Raw genomic sequence first — 19,374 nt, 5'->3', positions numbered from 1 at the left:
CGGAACAATATTAATTTTTCAACACATTAACCATGGAACACTCAGCAAAGACTAATGGAAAATCTGCATTACACTTTACAACTATATGGAATTTAGTATAATCTGAATAAAAGTTTCAATAAAAAAATTTCCAAAATATGCTAAAACTAGCAAATAATATACATAATGTTTTCAATCTGTCACTGCTATTGAAAACAGTCCAAATATTTGAAAACTTGTGATATATACTTTCTCAGAATAAACATGAAACATCCAAATATAAACATCACACACACATATGTATATAAATATACAAATCCTGTCAAAAGTCTATTGAAAACTTTGCTCTACCTATAGAGCATCATTAAATAGACTGAAATATGAACCGTAGAAAGCACGTCACCACTGTGATTCACGCTCTTTTGTTAAATCAATGGTAGCGTACCCAACTTACACCCCAACACTAGAGCCACAGTCGCACCCAAGACGCGGCACCAGCAAGAAGCTGCCCTGTGGGTTAGTTTGCAGATTATCCAGTTATGCCCAACAGGGAACGTCTACACGATCGTCACTCACAGGAAGCTCTATACGCTTCCTCCTATGACCCTCCAAACTCTGTATCCAAACATGCTAACATCAGCGACCCCAGAGCACACACTCCAGTAAAAAAGAGCCAGTAAGAATCTGTGTGACCAGCCCTACTCTCCACCTCATACAAGCCCCTTGAAGCTAGGACAGTGACAGAGTCCGTAATATTCAGGAGCTTGAGCTATACACATGGGATAGAAAAGTGAATGGAAAACAGGGCTCTATAGCATGACAACAAACTACTTCTTTTTTTTTTTTTTTTTAACACGTATTTGTTTGGAGGGGAAGGTAGGAGATTGTGTGCCAACATATACGTGGAGGTCAGAGGACAACTTGCAGGATTCGATTCTCTCGTTCCACCACGTGAGTCCAGGCAATTACAGTCAGGTCAGCGGCTTTGGTAGCAAGTGCCCTTACCTGCTGAACCATCTCACCTGCCAAGACAACATCCCACTTCTTTCATCCCAAAGTATAGGCAATGTTGAGAAAAAAGACATCAGGGAGAAATGCACTTCAGTAGTGCCTGCTTTTCATGGGAGATATCTCTGGAGAGAGAGTGCACACATCCTGAACTTGTGTGATCGCTCATAGGGACAGAGTCACACAGCTGGTACTCCCTAAGCCAGAACCTTTCCAAATGCCTCTAATCTACCCAGCAGACTAAGTCGCAGGTACTGTATCAAAACATGCCTCTGTTAGTGATAACTTTACATGGAAACATTCCTAAAACAAAAGCCAGGAGGGTTGCTACAGTAGCCTCCTTGGGATGCCCATCTCCTCAGGAGACAGGGGTTTGTTTCAGTTGTAACCAGAAGGTAGCTAGGTAACAATAGGTTATAATCTCCAGCTGTGGCCCCTCACCTCTTCAGGCAGTGTGAGGGTGAGCTCAGCAGCCTCAGTGTGACCTATGATTCTCGAGTGGAAGTAGCTGCTGCACGCGGCCAGCACCGAGCGGTGGGCTCGGAACCGCTGGCCCTCCACCAGGACGGTGACGTCGCACAGCACACCCTTCTTCCGCTGGTCATTGAGGCTGAGCAAGACGTTGGTGCTGTGCACAGAGGACTCATAGACAAACACTGCGCTCTCACTCACAGACATCCTGGGCGGCAAGCGGGATCAGGGAGAGCAGTGGCGAGCATGCTTCTCACTGTCATCGACCTGCAAACACACACGGAAGAGGTCATTTAACAAATCCTGTGGGAAATGTGTTATAAACAACAAACCGTCAGTAGCAATTAAAATATGTATTTGTCACTGACAGAAAAAAAATGGAAATAAAAGTCTCTGGAAGAACAATCTAAATTCATTCAACAAACCTCAAGTAAAGCAGGCTGAGATAGCAATTCTAATTTTAAGGCAAGGATCTTAACGAGAAAGTCCAGGACTTCCCAGATGTCTGGAAGTAAAGGCAGTCCATAGAGAACAGTGTGATCAGAGTAAAGGGCTGGCCAGAGCCTTCAGATGGAGTCCCTCCTGCTACTACAAGACAGCTCATGGGTGTAGCCAGGGAGGGAAGGTCACATACCCCCCATTCTCCATGTCCCAGTTACCCATGGCTCTGCTTTCCACCCAGAGGCTCCATTCACCAATGTAAGGCAGCATAGGAAAGAGGCTCCCAATGCCAGAACACATCTTAGAAGTCACTTTCCACATACTGCACTTGAGGAGGCCAAAGCCATGATAACACCAACATGGTTTGCCATGCCCAGAAAGCTCTGGTTTCTCAAAATGTTACAACGTAAGAGAAAGTCATCAGAATCTATTTGGACATGAAGTGGCTTCCAAACATTTTTGATCACGTGTACAATATTGACACTCACAGAAAGGAGGTACCTCAAATACATATATGCTTATTTATTATCTCTGACATGACTATTCTGATGTATACACTCTAAGACACACAGAACACTTGTAATTAGAATCTAAGAGATGCCATTTTCCTGCAGCACCCCAGCCATGGCCTGTGTTGAGCACTCCCAGTAGTGTGTACCCTTTTGTGAAGCAGATGAAGTGCAAAAGACCCCTTGCATTGTTCATTTTTTATGACATCTGATTCACTGTTTGGCCCAAAGGGTCAGTAAAGGAGACACTGTCGCACTTTCAGATTTATCACGACAGCATAAATGTGGAAAGAAAGGAGACATCAGAACTACTGCTAAGTTCAATCAGAGCACTAATGGGTTTCACCTCCAAGTCCCAGTGTTTTAGCTGCAAACACACAAAATCAATCCATAAATTCTTTTCTACTTTGTGTTTGCTTCTACACTCCTTAGAAGTGTAATGAAAGCACACCCTTTCAATACTGGTTAAACTCTACCTCGGCTTAAGGATCTAGCCTTCCTTTAGCTGACCCAGCACACCATACAACAGCATTGGTGGTTTCTACATTACACACGAGGGTGAGCAGAACTTTGGGGTTGTACCCCTCACAGAAGGAGCAGTCTGAATCTTCTTAGAATGGTTCTTCATGTTTCACTAATCAACAGGAGTAACTAGAAACTGCTAGACACAGTGGGGTTTAACTTTCTGATATCTCCTATGATGGGAGCCCCGGGGCCAGGGATGTCCTCCTTCATGGCGGTTGTCCACACTGGCCTGCCAACTAAGGCAAACTCCACGGCTACTACCCGCCTCATGTCAGCTCTCATGGCTTCCTGCCACCCAGCTTAAAAACCTTTAAAGGCATGTTAATCTTACACTCAGCACTATCATTCTGGTAAGCACTGCACGGCCAAGTAAACATGTAAAAGCCTAGAGACTGGTGGTGTCCTCAGGGTGCAATATTAGGAGCTCAGCACTGTCCATCAAAGTTCTATGTGTGCCCTTGTCTCGCCCCACAATGGCTTTCCAACTTGACATGTTTCTCTTCCTCCCTGGAAAGACAAAAGTGGACATGGCACAACATAACCTAAAGGCTCTTGAGATCCAAGGTGACTCCAGCAAAAGCCAACCCCCTGGCCGACGCTGCCTGGTGGCCTGTTGCTTCTCTGAGGTACAATGGGCCACAGCTTACTTCAAAATCCAGGGATAATCGTTCGTGGTGTATCATTCCTGCTTAGGCATTTTTCAGTAACAGATGACACAGCGGGTTCACATCCTTTGGGGAGCACGCCAGCGCCAAGTACTACCAACCACAGCTGAGAGGGGCTAGCATCAGGAACTGAAATAAACCCTGTAAGGACCCACTAAGAAAGTCAGCTCTCCCTTGCTAGACCACGTGCAGCCTCCATTAGGAATTTCACTGCTCAGGTGGAACTCTGGGACTCACTACTCATACTTTCTCAGCCACATACACACATGCAATTTTACAACTCAGTGTTGAATCCTGCCTTTTCCCACTGAGGTCTCCCCTTCTCTCTGGCTCTAACACAAGCACTCATCAAGTCCTGTTTGTACAAACACTTATCCTTCTACATGGCTCCCAAGCTTACCCATGTACCAACATATAATGAAAAAATGAGAAAAACTTCATACATCAGCATTCAATTCTTACCCCATACAGAGTATTCTGATATTTTTTTCCTACATTTTAAAAAATAATCCTAGAAACGAGAGACATGGCTCAATGGTTTTTTGCTATTCTTGAGGACAAGGGTATGCGTCTGGATCCCAGCACCCACACGGGTAGCACAAGTGCCTGTAACTCTGGCTTCAGGGTATAATGACAGAGCTGGGCTCTGAGATCACCTACACACATGTGCGCACATCCATGCAGATTATTAAAACACACATAAATTTAAAAAAATTAAATCTAGATAGTAAAATTATCCCAGTTGTGATCCACTCAGTTTAATAACCCATGAATGGCTTTGCCACTAACAGCTCGAGACTGAGAACCCTAGAGTATCTGGGGTCAAATCCCAGCTCTGCAATAGTTGCACGGCGTGGACAAGCTGGTTACTGTGCTGCAGCCCAGACCCCTTGTTTGTAAACCAGGGATGACACAGTTCCTCCCTGTGAGGTTGCGATGTTTCTGAAGAGGGGAGGAGACTGAGCACAGGGCACGGTCATGGCGAGCAGGTAATTCATACTGTTATTTATGAAGGACTAGCACTTAGAAAGCTTATGACACTCCAGCGATTCTGTTTCTAGGTGACCTTGCCTCCTGAAAACCTAATGCTCCCTCTTCAAGTTTCTGAAAATCAGGTCCAGCTCCTTAACATGTCAAGTCACACAGCTGGTAGCTTTCAGGCTATTCTCCAGCCCTTGTCTCTCCCAAATCACTTTCTGTGGTTCAGGCTTTTCTCCAGTCCCACACCCTGTCCTGCCTGCCACATGACACCCCACAGACTCCAGAGCCTTCTAGCTCAACCTGCCTGCCGCCTGGATGACTTCAGCCAGATGACACTTCAAGACATTTCAGACCTTGGCCTAGATGTCACAACTTCGTCTAGACTGTGCTCTGCCACAATCCAAGGACACAGCACTTGTCCAGATATAGGCATTTGCTGGAATGAATGACTTGACATTTTAATGCAATCCAAACCCAGATCATGCACATCTACATTCCAGGTAGCACTAATCAGGGCTCACAGAACAAAGTACTTAGATGGCTTTTTCAGAGGTCAATGGGATCCCGGCTCAGCCCTCTTGGAGCTACAAACCCTCAACAAGTAGCTTAAGAGTTAGAGCCACCAACTTGTAACCACCACCAGGACAGTGACTTGCAACAACAAAGGCACCTCGACATCCGTCCTCAATACTGCAGGGCAGGACCCAGGTGTGTTCTGAACCGATAGGTCAGTAATACTTTTTACCCAATACCTTAAATATGTAATGACCACGTATGGTCCCTTTCAACATCCACCAGGCACCTTCTCCCAAAACCTAAATGGAAACTATAGCACTCCAGCCAATCACATCTGTAACTGCACTTGAATAGTTCTGAATTCCTGGAAACAGCATCATCTCACTCAAAGCAAAGGTATGCTGACCTTAACAAACACTGACTCACTCCCTGGGCTGACAAAGGATGAACAAGCATTTTAAAGCTGCCTGAACCTCGGTTTGGAAATATATGTTCTCTACTCGCCTTGACAAGTTACATTTTAATTCAGTTACTATTTGGTTGGTGTTTTCATTTTCAAAATGACACTGAAAAATAAGGCTGTGATTCATCACATCTTAATAACTTTTCAGATAAGAAAAAGCCTCAGCGTAAGGTGAGCTAAGATGGCAGACCCAGATGTGTGGCAATAAAACTCAAGCGGATAAAGAACTATTTGCTACACAATTCTCAGGACAATGATATATGCTGCCTCAGTGTAAACAAGACCTCCGTCTTCACCGAACAATGACACAAGTTCTTCTACGATGGTCACCTGTACCATTCTGTGCACTAGGTACCACGAGAACACAAATGAAAACAGGTCCATTCTAGATGCTCAAAATGAGAACAAGGACTCGGGGCAAATAAAAATGCCAGCAGCGATCACCATTTCGCACAAGATACCAACAGGTGTTTATAGAAAGTGCTGAAATAAAAACTGGTCAATATTCATTTAAACATAATATTTAATGAGAAAAAAATACTATCAAAAGAGTTGTCAATTGTATGTGTGTGTGCAGGTGCACACACTTGCATGCATATATGTGTATTTTATGTGTGCATGTGACTGCGCCTATGTCTAGACAAGTGCTGACCTAATAGCAGCACTTGTAGATAGCAGAAATAATATATCAAGACATTCACCATGCTTTTCTATATAAGCAGTGCCTGGGTCTGCAGCTGGTCCAGCCTTCTGAACCTGTCCTCTCCTTTCTCGTAGATTCTTCTCAATGCTTCTGCCTCCTCCTAACTTCATCTCCTGCTGAAAGATACTTCTGCCTCCTACTGTCTTCTTCGCCTGACTTCACGTCCACCTACCTGAAATGCGAGGCTTCTGACGGCAAACTACTGATCCCAACACCTTTCTAGATCCTCCATAAGCTTCTAATTCCCCAAGTCAATTCCTCTATGACACAGAGCTATCCAAAATGTGAGTGTTCTGAAATCTGTTAGTTGGCCTTATCATTACTCTTTCAAGTAGATGACAAACAGTTGACAAACTATGGCATGCATACACTTAGTCTTTTGGCTTCAGGGCAGGGAGGGGAGGCTTTTATTTTTCTTTAAAATGTTAAACATTAAAGATGACGCCAGGCGAAATGGTGAATGCCTATCATCTCAGCACTTGGACAGGCAGAGGCAACTGGACCCCTGTGAGTTCAAGGCCAACCTGGTCTACAAAGGGAGTCCAGGATAGCCAAGGCTACACAGAGAAACCCTGTCTGAAAAAAAGAAGAAGAAGAAGAAGAAGAAGAAGAAGAAGAAGAAGAAGAAGAAGAAGAAGAAGAAGAAGAAGAAGAAGAAGAAGGCAAATGAAAGGAAGGAAGAAGAAGCTGCCCACAGGAAAGCATTCTCAACACTATGATTTTTTTATTATGATCATTCTTGAGTTAAAAAAAAAAAAAAACTTTAACATGAAAAGCCTCATGGAAATTTAAACCAGCACCATCATCCCAAGACCTGAAGACCTGGCAAGCTTGCCAGGAAAAAGACAGAACGAAAAATAATCCAGTAACGAAGAGCTGCTATTTCCTCTAACCTCTTAGAGGCTTAAGTATCACAGGTGTTCAGCCATTCAACCCTGATACCATCTCTCGGGTCAGTTCTCTTAGCTTTAAGAAACTGTAAAGTAGGACTTGACAATGCTGGTAAAGTTAGTTTTTAAAGCCCAAACGACCAGGAACAGCAAAGCAGAAGTGCCAATAGCACCATCCAATGAGTCATGCTTGAAAGCTCACAGACAGGGAGACCCTGGAGAGCTGGATTAAAATGTTCTATAGCTAAAGAGGCAGTAACTTCTTAAAATTAAAATGTTAAGTCAGCATACAAAGCAGTGGGCTTCATCCAAGCACTTTCAAACATGTGTTCTTTTTGTTTGTTTGGTTGGTTTGGTTTGGTTGGTTGGTTGGCTGGCTGGTTTTCCAAGACAGGGTTTCTCTGCATATCAAGCCCTGGCTGTCCTGGACTTGCTTTGTAGACTAGGCTGGTTGCAAACTCAGATCAGCCTGCTTCTGCCTCCCAAGTACTGGGATTAAAGGCATGCAACACCACACCTGGCTTCAAACATGTGTTCTGATTGGTCCTCCTCCCACACTGACCCTGCCATGTGCCATGCCTCCTCTCCCTAGTTCCTGGGCCCCTCTCCTGTAGTGTCTCCTTGCCTACCCCACCCCTACCTCCTTCTGCTTTCCTGGTACAAGGACCTTCAGAAAGACACCAAGGACCCCGGAGAACTGAAGAGAAGCTTGGGGTTGGTAGGACTTCTCTCTCGATTCCCAATCTAAACAAATACACAGTTAGGTAAGGGCCAGCTTTGTTTGTTTTGTTTTCTTGGGTTTTGGTTTGTTTTGGTTTTTGGTTTTTGGAGACAAGGTTATACATAGGTCTGGCTGTCCCAGAACTCATTCTGTAGATCAGGCTGGCCTGGAACTCACATGCTGGGATCAAACATGTATGCCACCATTCCTGGACTGTTTTATATGGTTATAGGATTAAATGTCATATTTGAAATTTTAAGCAAACAGCTTAAAGGCAAAGAGTTGGAACTGTTAACCAAGAAAAAATTTAGTCTATACACATGAAACCAGTATCTAGGCATATTGGTCTCTACTACCCCACAGGACTCTTCCAGGTGTCCCCTCCAAGCACCTGGCTGCAGGAAGTTAAGAACGTGCTGTTTAACCATCACTGTGCAGTAACATGAATCCCTTGTGATATGCAAATGGATCATATTATGCACTCTTTTTCAAGTTTCTTTCACTCCGCTGACAGATTTCAATACACTAAGAACATCTGATGTTTTTGTTGTTGCTGTTGGCAAATATTCCATTATACAAATATGTGACAACGTATTCATCCACTTCATTGGTGATAAAGATACGTAATTGACCTGGTCTCAGCTTGGGATGCTAATAAAGTTTTATTAAGGAACTGCTTGCACACACACAAAAGCTGACTGATATGCTCTTCGGCAATCATGTAACGGTTCCCAATGTGGACTCAATCATTTCACTTTGCTACCAGTGCTTTATACCAGCAGGAACCCTTGAAGGAGTCGTTCTGTGAATCTTGACTATCATGGTGTGAGCAGAGTATGCTATGGTGTGTATTTGGTGGCCCTGATGGCTCATAAGGTGAGTATCCTTGCATGTGCTTGTTGGCCATTTTTATCTCCTTGCATGAAATATACTTAATTCTTCCTAGGCCTTTTTTAAAATTATCTTTGAGTCAGAAGAGCTGGTAGAATAAGGAGTATAGCTGCAATAAAACTATCCATTAGAGAAAACAGCTAATATTGAGTTTTCCAGCTCTCAAATATGACTGCCCTTGACTTCTTTACTATCTCTTAATATTATGATGATGTCTAGAGCAATGGAGGTTTGTGTATCTTCTATTAAATTTATTCCTACACATCTTATGGTTTCTGTAGCACTGTAAACAGATTTGGGCTCTTAAACTCTATTTTCTATTATTGCTATATAATTGTAAATGTATTTCTGAGATATGAACCAAAACCATGCAATTTTAACTAACTCATTAATTATGGAAGTTGCTTTGTAAGTTCCTCACTATTTTCCATGCATAGTCACACTTCTGAAAACAGGTTTTACTTCTTTCCTTCTTTATGCCTCCTTTTCTTCCTTCACTGCAGTGATACAGGGGTCCTGCCTCCCTCCCTTTTCAGGGAAGTGTTCCATAGCTCACCTCCAATGTGGCATAGTTTATAGCTTTTTTTTTTTTTTTTAATGAACAAGTAATAGGCAGAACGTGACCTTCACAGTTAACTTAAGGCTCCCACAAGTAATTCAATAGGAGGGAACTGAAAATTTCCCCAAAGGGTGAAATTTTGGGTCACTCTCCCTCCCCAAGACCTGTGTCACACCTAAGTACGTACTTCAGAGACTCCAATAAGTGGAGTCCATTATCAGGTTCCACTAAAAAGAAGGCAACAGAATTCTAAGAAAGAAGCAAGGACCCTGTCAGGGCATGAACAGCGGAAGCTCCAAGGACAGCTACAAAATAGCACTGTAAGCAATTCGTGTCTTCCTGGCAGCTGAGCAAGCTACTTTGTGTCTCTTTCCCTTGAAACAAAGTGTCATTTCTTTGGTGAAGAGAGAGAGAGAGATTTCATGGGTAACATTTTTAGGTCGCACCTGGTCCTTGATTTGATTTTTTAAGCTGTAAACATTAATGCACAGGGTGACACCAAGACAATGAGAAAAACAAAAAATGCAATACTAAATAGTTTAGCTCACACCTAGTATTAACACAGGTAAAATCACAAAAACACATTTCATTGGTTCTTCTAGAATGCCATCACAGTTACAGGACAGAATAAAAATATTACCAGCCTTGACAAACAAAACTGATTGGCTAGGGGATAGAACATAGATAAGTATTTCTACATGTCATAATGCTGGGTCTAAATGATCCTTTCCTGTATTAATGAAGCCAAGAAAACAATAAAAACTATTTAGAATTGAGTGAGGTAGGCTCTGAACAGGAGGAACAAAGCCAGCATGAGTACACGGGGGAGGAGGAAGAGAGAGAGGAAATAAACCAAGTCTCAGATTGATATATAAACATCTTACAGACAGAGAGATGGTCACCGAAAAGTTCCACCCAGACATGATACATAGGTACTGTACCTACATACATACATAAATACTGTACCTCTGCAGAACTAGGGTGCAGTGAACCAGGCTGTTCCCTCTAACTTTTACACTCTAAACAACATCATAGTGATTTCACTAAAACAAATTTGAAAGGTGTTTCACAGAAATAGTAACAGAAACCAGCCAGATTCAGGTAAATACAAAGTGCTAGCAAATTGGCTGTGAGAACTGATAAAACTTCTAAAGATTTTTCAAATAGGAAAGGCATCTAAAAGAGAAAAGACAATCTTAAACTAAAATCTTAGATTTTGAAAAGATGAGAAGTTAAGAGAAGGTGGGAAAATACGGGGGGGGGGGGTACTACACAGGTTTCCTATCGTCAAACCCTAACGTAATGGTCAAAATTTCTTGACCCTCTCCATGGTTAACATGGTCAACGTGACAAGATCTAGAATCAGCCCTCAGTACACCTGGGGCGGGGGGCTCTTCCCACTACAGTAACTGCAATGGGAAGACTTGCCCTAAATTTGGCAGCATGGACTAGCATCACAGTTTCACAGCTTCCTAACACTGCAAATCTTTAATACCATCCCTAGTGTTGTGGTGACCCCAAACCATAAAATTATCTTGTTGCTACTTCTTAACTAATGTTGCTATCATGAACTGTATTGTAAATATCTGATAGGCAGGATATCTGATAGGCAACCCCTGTGGGAACCTCTGGTCTAGCAGAAGCCTGAACTGTAAAAGCCCTAGGGAACAGCTTTCGTTCTTTAACCATTTACTTGGTGTCTTGCTAGCACATTCATTTCCCAGCTGCTACTACCACTGCCACTGTCTCTCCACTGCAGCCATCTCTTGAAGGTATCAGAACCCAGATTCTTCAGTGTTCCAATACGGAATGAAAACCAGTGGCTCTTGAGGAATCTCCCAGGTCTTTGTACCAGACTGGGACTGAGCAGCTCTGGTTCTCAGCTCCAGCATCCCTACACTCAAGAGTGCAGGGAGTCATTGTTGGACGCCCAGGCTATATGATGTAAGCCAATCTAATTAACGCTCTTTTAATATACAGCAATTCTATTGGTTGTTTCTCCAGAGAACCCTGGCTGATACACACTTAGAATTCTCTACTTTTCTTTCCCGGGAAGAGCAATTTACACTTACACTGTCTCCGCTTCCTCTCTTTGCAATTTTATGTGAGTCCACTAAAGGCCACATTGTCAGTTTTCTTGAACAGTGACCTCAGCAAAACTCAAAACCCTGTTCATCTCCTCCCTGCAATCCTTGGACTTCCAATATCCCAATAGTTCATGGACTTCCAACCCACCTCTCTGGCAGATTTTGTCTGTTTTCTTTAGTGATCTTTGTGATGAGTAGTGTTAATTATCAACCTGACAGAATCTAGAATCATCTGGTGGGTGTCCACCTGTAAGGATGGGTATGAGGGTGTAAAGGAATTTTAATTCAGAAGATGGCTGCTCTGGCAAGAGAACACATCCAAAGACCTGGGTCTGTGTGATCAGGCTGGAATACAAGCACACCTTTAATCCAGGAGACTGAGGCAAGCAGATCTCTCAGTTCAAGGCTAGCCTGGTATAGAGCAAGTTTCAGGTAAAGAAAAGCTTAGATCCAGCCATGGTGGTACACACCTTTCATCCCAAAAAAAATGAAGGTAAAGTTAGTTTGTAGAAGGAAACACCCATGTTTGAAAGTGATGTCTAATTGAGCGGCAAAGTGATGAATGAAAGATTTGGCAGAATAGGATACACTCAAGGCTCAGGAGAAGAGAGAGGAAAGAGAAGGTACTTTAGGGGCAATGCAGAGGGGCAAGGGAGTTTTACTGAGAGTTTTACAGAGAGGTTGAATGACAGAACAAGCTAGACACAGGTGAAGACAGAATGGGAAGGAGCCAGAAGATTAGAAGACACTGTGGGAGTTAGTTTGAGGCCAAGCTGAACAATTCAGGGGCAGAAAGTTTGAGCCTGAATAGCTGAGTTGAACCAGCCAGCCCAGAGCTCAGAAAGCACAGCAAAGTCTAAAGGACTGAAAACATTCTGGGCCTACAGTAGATTGTTTGGAGGCTAGAAGCTTCCAGGACTAGGCCTAGGTTAGCAGACAGGGGCAGTAAGCCTCTGAGATGGCGCCTTAAATCGGAGAATAAAGGTTCCTTTTACATGAGGGAGTGCCCAGACTGATGTGGGCAGGACCATGCTCTGGGCAGAGGAGCCCCTGTGGAGGAAAGAAGCTAGTGCTCACATATATTCATCTGTTTCCCAATTGTGGAAGTCATGTGGCCGGCGGCAGCTTGAAGCTCTTACCACCCCAACAGGTGGAGTATATACACTTTTTTGAACTGTGATCCAGAATGAACTCTTTCTCCTATAGGTTGCTTTTGTCAGAGTATTTTATCAGAGCAATAGGAAAAGAAATTAGGATAGCCCTCCTCTCCCTAAAGGCCTCCAGATTTTAGAGGCTGGGCTGAGAGCTCACACCTCACCTTATCTGGTCTCCCCCACACCATCTTTGAGGGCTTATCTAAAGTCGCAGCAGGAGCAAATTCAAGGTCACTAGATACTCCTGTTTGCTTGTGACCTAATCTTGACTTCATTCTCAATCATCAGATTCACATGCCCAGATGTGTACTTAAATTGTTTTATGTATGCCAAACATACATACAAATTAACATGTGCATGTTTTCCAACACCACACTCACCAAAACACTGAGGTTTTCTTTTTCTTCCTTCCCTTTCTGCATTCAAATCATCAGCTATAAATGTATTATCTTATAAATAAAAAGCAATAACTATAAGTATAAAAGGCATGCCTTAAAAGGTAGCTCACATTTATTTTAAAGGTCAGTTAAATTAAAGGACAAGTATCGTTTCCATCTTCACAATGGGGTTTCCTGTACTCACCAACAAGGATTAGCTCAGCACTGTGGAAAATCTACCAGTGACCTTAAAAAACATCTACACCCTAACAAGGACTACCAAAACACATAGTAAGTTTTATGTTTAAAAGTGGCCTGGGGGCCAGGGAGATGGCCCCCAAGTGAAGTGTTTGCTGTGAGAGCAAACACGAGAATCCGGACCGGATGCCCGGCACCCACCGAGGCAGTTCACACTTGTACGCCGAGCACTAAGAGTAAGAAGGACACAGGGAGGTAGAGGCAAACACATCTCAGGGTGGAGCTGACCAGCTGGCCAAGCCAATCAATGAGCTCCAGATCCCAGGAGAGATCTGTATCAAAAAAGAAAACCAAACACAAAAAACAACGAAGTGGCAGTTTCAGAGGAAGATGCCTAGCTACCACATACACTGATATGCCAACCATGAAAGCCAATCAGAGCCTCCACTCATCTCCCTTGACATTGACATATGTGAGCACTGGCTGGAGGGGGAAGGGGAGGGACACTGACACAAACAAGTGACTGATAGGAGCAGCTTCTGTCAGGAGCAGCTTCTATCTATCACTTATAGAAAAGTTTTGCACACTGATAAAGAGGCATCCCATGGCGCAGGGTGGGTGGTATCTCCTTCCAGAAAACTGAGTCATTGAGATAAGTACGCTTGTGGCAACTATTTCGAAACCCTAAGAGGACGGACGCTGGTGGTAGCTCCAACTTTTGGCCACAGCTAAGCTTCTGCAGAATGTCTCAGACTTGACAACGCAAGCAGGATCCTCTACCAAACCACTCCTAAGGCTCTTCTGACTTCCCCAAGTGTAGGCGTCTCATAATCTGATTCCCTAGCACATCTCACTACAATTGGCCATGCTGTTACTGAAGCCTGCTGGTCTGTTACTACAACTTCTGTAGAGTTCTGCCAACAGCTACAGAAGTTCCTGGCATATGAAACATGTTTGTTTCCTACGTTACACATGTGAACCCAGCATCAACCAAGCTTCAATGTCACAAACATAGAGATGAATTTAGCAACCCACCCTGCTATCTACACACACTTAACATATGTGTATCCATGTAAGTATGGGTAAAGAGGAACATGGGCAGGAAGACAAGAACAAAGCACCATTAAACCCAAACACACTTTATCCCACCCTGACCTTCCCAAATGAGAGCTACTGCAGTTAAAGGAAGAGGAGGATGGAGGGACACACGCGTATCTGAGCTCTTCCACCGAGAACAACTCCTTCTGTCAGCCCACTCTGTGACTACTCTATGGTGCCCCGATCCTTGAGGTCTGAACCTAACCTGATGAAGGATGAAAGGCGAGCCCTCAGAAACAAACTACACCTCGAAGGAACTAAAAAGACCTGGAGTTTGATCAGTACTTGTGGAGTCTTTTGCTACAAGAAGATAATCGAGTATCAAAAGCTGACAGTGGCCACAGACTCAGCATCAACTGGAGTTTCCTTCGATGTCTCCCAATGAGAGGAACAACTGAAGGCATGTCAGTGAAGATACCTAATCAACAGGACAACAAGCTTTTCACCATTAAAACTCTAGCTAAGTCAGGGACGCCTAGCATTCCAGAGGCAGAAGCAGGAGAGTTGTGGAGTTCAAGGCCAGCAAAACCCTGCCCAATAAAAAAAATCTTAAGAGAGCCATAAATTAGTTTGCTGACTCTTCTCATTTGGAAGATGGCTCCTCCACAGTGGAAACTGTGTGCTGTGCCAAGAAGACACCTCAGGAAACTACAGTAAATAAGCATCAGGACCTTGTAAACGACAGCTGAGCCAGCATACGATAACAGCTTTTCATCTCAAGAACAGTGGTTAAGCATAAAATATACACTAATAAAATTACTGTTCTTGCCCCAAACTACTAACTCTGGAATGACAACCTAATAGATGTATTAAAAATGTATTAATAAATGTTTATAGCTATATATCTTGTAATACCTTCTGAAGTGATTGAGCTGACTTCTACAAGACGCTGCTGTCCTTACACAGCTTTAAGCCCTAAGGACACCAGTAAGCAGAGAGGTGGGGAGGTGGATCTCCGAAACTCTTCAAGCGGATGCTGAAGATTTCACCTCCTCAGTCAAAAGCACCTTCCTAGGGTGTCTGGGAGACAGACAGTCAATGAAACAGATTAATGGGGAAGAATAAATGAGGGCAGAGACCTCACTCTACTATTTAATCTACATCCTAAGAAGTGGGAAGTGGCCCATTGCTAATGTCTACGCTACCAAAGAACAACCACCAAAAAACAAACAAAAAAAAGTCTGCTATAAAGAACTTTTGAGTGGAATTCAAGTTTAAGGAGAAATGAGAAACAGAGCAACCATCCAATGTTACTGACCCCATCTAAAAAATGGCCAATAACTTTTAAAATTGAGTAACTTCATCAGATAGTATGTTAGGTTGAGTAAGAGTGGTTCCCAGGGAGCAGAGATTTGAATGTCTGGTCATTAGGGAAGCGCACTACTTGGTAGGGATTAGGAGGTGTTGCCCTGTTGGAGGACGTATGCCACTAGGGTGAGCTTTGGGGTTTCAAAAGCCAAACCCAGTCCCAATCTCTCTCTCTTTTCTCTCTCTCTTCCATCTCTCTTCCTGCTACCTGTGGACAAAGATGCAGAACTCTCAGCTCCTTCTCCAGCACCATGTCTGCCTGAGTGCCACCATGCTCCCTGCCGTGATGAAGCTGGACTAAGCCTCTGACGCTGTAAGCCAGCCCCAAATTCATGCTTTCTTTTACAGGAGTTGCTGTGGCCATGGTGTTTCCTCACAGCAGAACACTGACTGAGACGGACAAAAACCAGGAATAATTATTTTATTATGAAAGTATTATTTTGAACAAAAGACTATCCTAGGGCTCTGAGAAAATGGATTTAAACTTCCTTTTAACAGAATATAACTTGCACACGACTTCAGCCCATAATGAACATTTCCAAACTGTCCCGGTGCTAAGAGGGGCTCCTGCATCTGGCCAGCCTCAGGGAGTCCAAGGTGCCCTAACAGCAGCTGGTTAATAACCCAGGCAAGACTCTGGCTGCGATTCTGTTTCCCAGGTTTGCCTTGGGGCAGTTTTTAATACCTTGCAAACTCATTCTAAACACCAGGGTTCTAAGTAGAACTAAAAAAGGTCTGCTCTAAGGGGTATTGATATAAAAGGAAATGATAGGTAGACAGGTTGGGGACATCTCTTCAACCAAATTATATTTGCTCAATCAACTCAACGTCAATGTATTACAGGTAATAAATCCCAAGATCAGTTTCCTTTCTATCGTGAGAGACGAATTAGAAGAATGAGCTCGTTCAGCCACTTCCTCACAATCGGTATGAAAACAGAAATTCAAAATCCAAGAGTTTCAACTCAGTATACAGTCAAGGGCACATGATACATGACACCCTCCCCATTCAAAAGTTAAAAACAGCCGAGTGTCAAAGCCCAGAGAAACAGAACTAGTCTACATTGGTTCACTCTGCAATCAGTAGACAGGTTAGTAAGCAAACACAGCCAAGGCACATTTAGTGTGGTGGGGGGACAGACAGACCGTCACCAGCAGAAATTCACACAGGGTTGAAGAGAGATCACCCAAGGGTCTGATGAGCATTTCAGAACCATCAGAGGCACAACAGCTGCTTGAAAACACACCTGCTGTCTTTGGGTCCCTATTATGGATAACTTCTCTACAATCTGAAGAAAACACAGGGCTTACAGACTGCAATGGGAGGCAGAACTGGGCTGGTTCCATTCTAGCCCTAATAAGCAGGAGGGAGTGACCACATTTAGTGGCTGCTAACTCTGATGGGTCAGAGCATCCTCAACTAGGATGCCGAGGAGAAGCCAGACAGAAAACTAAGCATTTTTATTTCTTCAAAAGCCAGGTGCACTTACCTGGCAGGACTGAATGGGGCGCTTCAGAACTCTTCCAAGCCTGACAGCCCCATAAGCCCCAACCTAAAACCTGGCTACCAACTTGCCATCAGTGTCCACCTGAGTTGTGTTTCTAGAAAGAATGCCTATGCAGGCCTCCAGCTCACCTGTGTGGGGACTGCTCGCTTAGTCCCAGAAGCTACCTAACGAGCCATGTAAACACACAACCCAGAACAACAGAAAATAGCACCTAACAGTTTCTGTCCTGGCCACTTGATTCTCAGTAACACTTGATCCTCAATCTATGGCACAGACCACCACCACCATCATCCCTATTGTCAGAAACAGCAAGACAAAAGTTATGAGCCAGCCCCAAAGCCTCACAGATGATGACTTAGCCAGATCGTCATCTTTAACAGTAAAGATCTCTCACCAGAGCTTATGGCTTCTCTATGAAGTGTACAGGGATCCCCAACTTCAGATCTGTCAATGCCATGTCAATGCCAGAAAGCGGGGTCCACAGTGAGGTAAAGAAGTAGTTTATCTGCAGTTCTGAAATGTTTACTCTGACAAGGGTCTGGAGTTAGCAAACAGCACTCAAATTACCCATTATCTGGATATTTGTTGAGCCTCTCACTTGGCATTTTTCTTTTAAAGGATCTAAAAAAATCATCCATCCCACCACCTAAAATAATCCCTTCATTTTGCATGATCCTCAAGAGATCTGGGGTTCAGGGTTCAAGCAACTGTCCCACTAACAGAAAGCTAGAAGTGAAGGGAGGGAACTGCTAAAACCTCAGCCATGGACAGAGCAAGGGGCACTGGGGAGAGGCTTCTGGCACCTGGTCCTTTCAGCAGGTTTCTGGTGGCTGCTATTGTGAGAGGCACCTCCACAGTACAGAGGGACAGAGGCACAGGCCATCAGGTGGAACTGAAGGGTGAACAGCAGCTACGCCTCCTGGGCCAGTGAGACGGTTCAGTGGATAAGGGTGTCCACTGCCAAGCCTAAGGGGCAGAGTTTAATACCCAGACGCACGCGGTGGAGGGGGAGAACCTACCCCACAGGCTGGCCTCAAACCTACACACACACAATGATACCTGTGTGTCCCCACACATGCACACAGAAAAAGAAAAAGAATGAATTAAGGCAAAAAAAATATTAAATAAACAAAAAAATAAATAAGAATTACTAACCACTCCGTAGGGACAGATAGTCTAAGGAACACCACTTCCCAAGGGATTATCTAAATACACAGTTTTAATAATAATCACGAGGAAAAAAGGGGGGGGCCCAAAAGCTTTCAAAGGGCAAGAGAAGGCTACAATTTTGAAGACTTTGTTATAAACACTACATACACTGCGGTATGTAAATGATCAAGCATTCTCGATGTACCTTCTAACCACTACCTGCAGATCACACACTCAGCCAGCCACCCACTGGGCTTCAAATTCAATACAATGTCATCAAACGTATTTTTTTTTTACTTCTGTCACTAATGTTAACAATGTAATAAGAAATTCGCATCTTTTAGTCTTTGCAGTATGAAAAGTACATATAAAGTGAAAATTAAATACTAAGACTATTTTGAAATAATTACAACTCTCAAGAAGAGTTCAGAAATTAAAAACAAAAAAACTGTTGCAGATTTGGAATGATGGTATTAGCAGTGGAACCTGAGTTTTATAATCCTCAACAGAAAAAAAAAAAAAAAAAAGAAGAAGAAAGTGCAAATAATCAATTACCTAATATGCAAGCAATACTGACATCACTTTGCTTATTTAACTTTTTGCTTTGGATATTTTCATCTCAGATGAAGCATCTTGTACACTACCTGAAATCTCATCTGACAGAGTCATGAATGCCAACCCCTAAATCTAAAGCAACAAGCCCACTGCTTCCCCACTACAAATGTTTTAAAGGAACAATCATCCATAATGAAGAGTTCGTCATCATTCTTGAGGCCAGTGCAATGCTTTGAGTGGGTAAAGGCACTTGCCACCACGCTTGATGACCTGAGGTCCATCCCCAGAACTCTGCCACAGAGTGGAAGGAGAGAACCACAACTGCAAACTGTCCTCTGACCTCTGAACACATGGATGTACAAAACAAAAGTGAGTAAATAAATGTAAAAAATTTAAAACAACAACAAAAATCATTCTTTTGGTCAAAGGGACGAAGCCAGCTCTCCTGCCCCTCCTTTCCATCCATTTCCAAAGTTTGCACTGAAGAAGATCGGTAAAATCAAGAGTGAGACACACACTGTCTTCCCATCGACCCCTTGTTCTAGGCCCCGAAAGGAAATCGCTTTGTGGCCTCACTTAAAAAAAAAAAAAAAAAAAAAAAAAAAAAAAAAAAAAAAAA

At 43.3% G+C, this 19,374-nt stretch overlaps 1 protein-coding gene across 2 annotated transcripts in view; it reads right to left on the bottom strand.

Moving 5' to 3' along the window:
• The window catches only part of Bach1 (BTB domain and CNC homolog 1), a 36,391-nt gene that overhangs the window by 15,294 nt on the left and 1,723 nt on the right, over positions 1 to 19,374 (bottom strand). For both annotated transcript variants that reach the window (XM_055614920.1, XM_055614921.1), the window contains exon 2: positions 1,429 to 1,725. In XM_055614920.1, coding sequence (XP_055470895.1) covers positions 1,429 to 1,665 — 237 coding nt within the window. In that variant the 5' untranslated portion in view covers positions 1,666 to 1,725. The remainder of the gene's footprint in view (positions 1 to 1,428; positions 1,726 to 19,374) is intronic.

Source organism: Psammomys obesus, unplaced genomic scaffold (genome assembly GCF_907164565.1).
Source record: "Psammomys obesus unplaced genomic scaffold, mPsaObe1.curated_primary_1811, whole genome shotgun sequence".
NCBI classification, from domain to species: Eukaryota; Metazoa; Chordata; class Mammalia; order Rodentia; family Muridae; genus Psammomys; species Psammomys obesus.
Note: the sequence above shows the minus strand (reverse complement) of the source record. Positions and strands in the feature narration are given on the sequence as shown.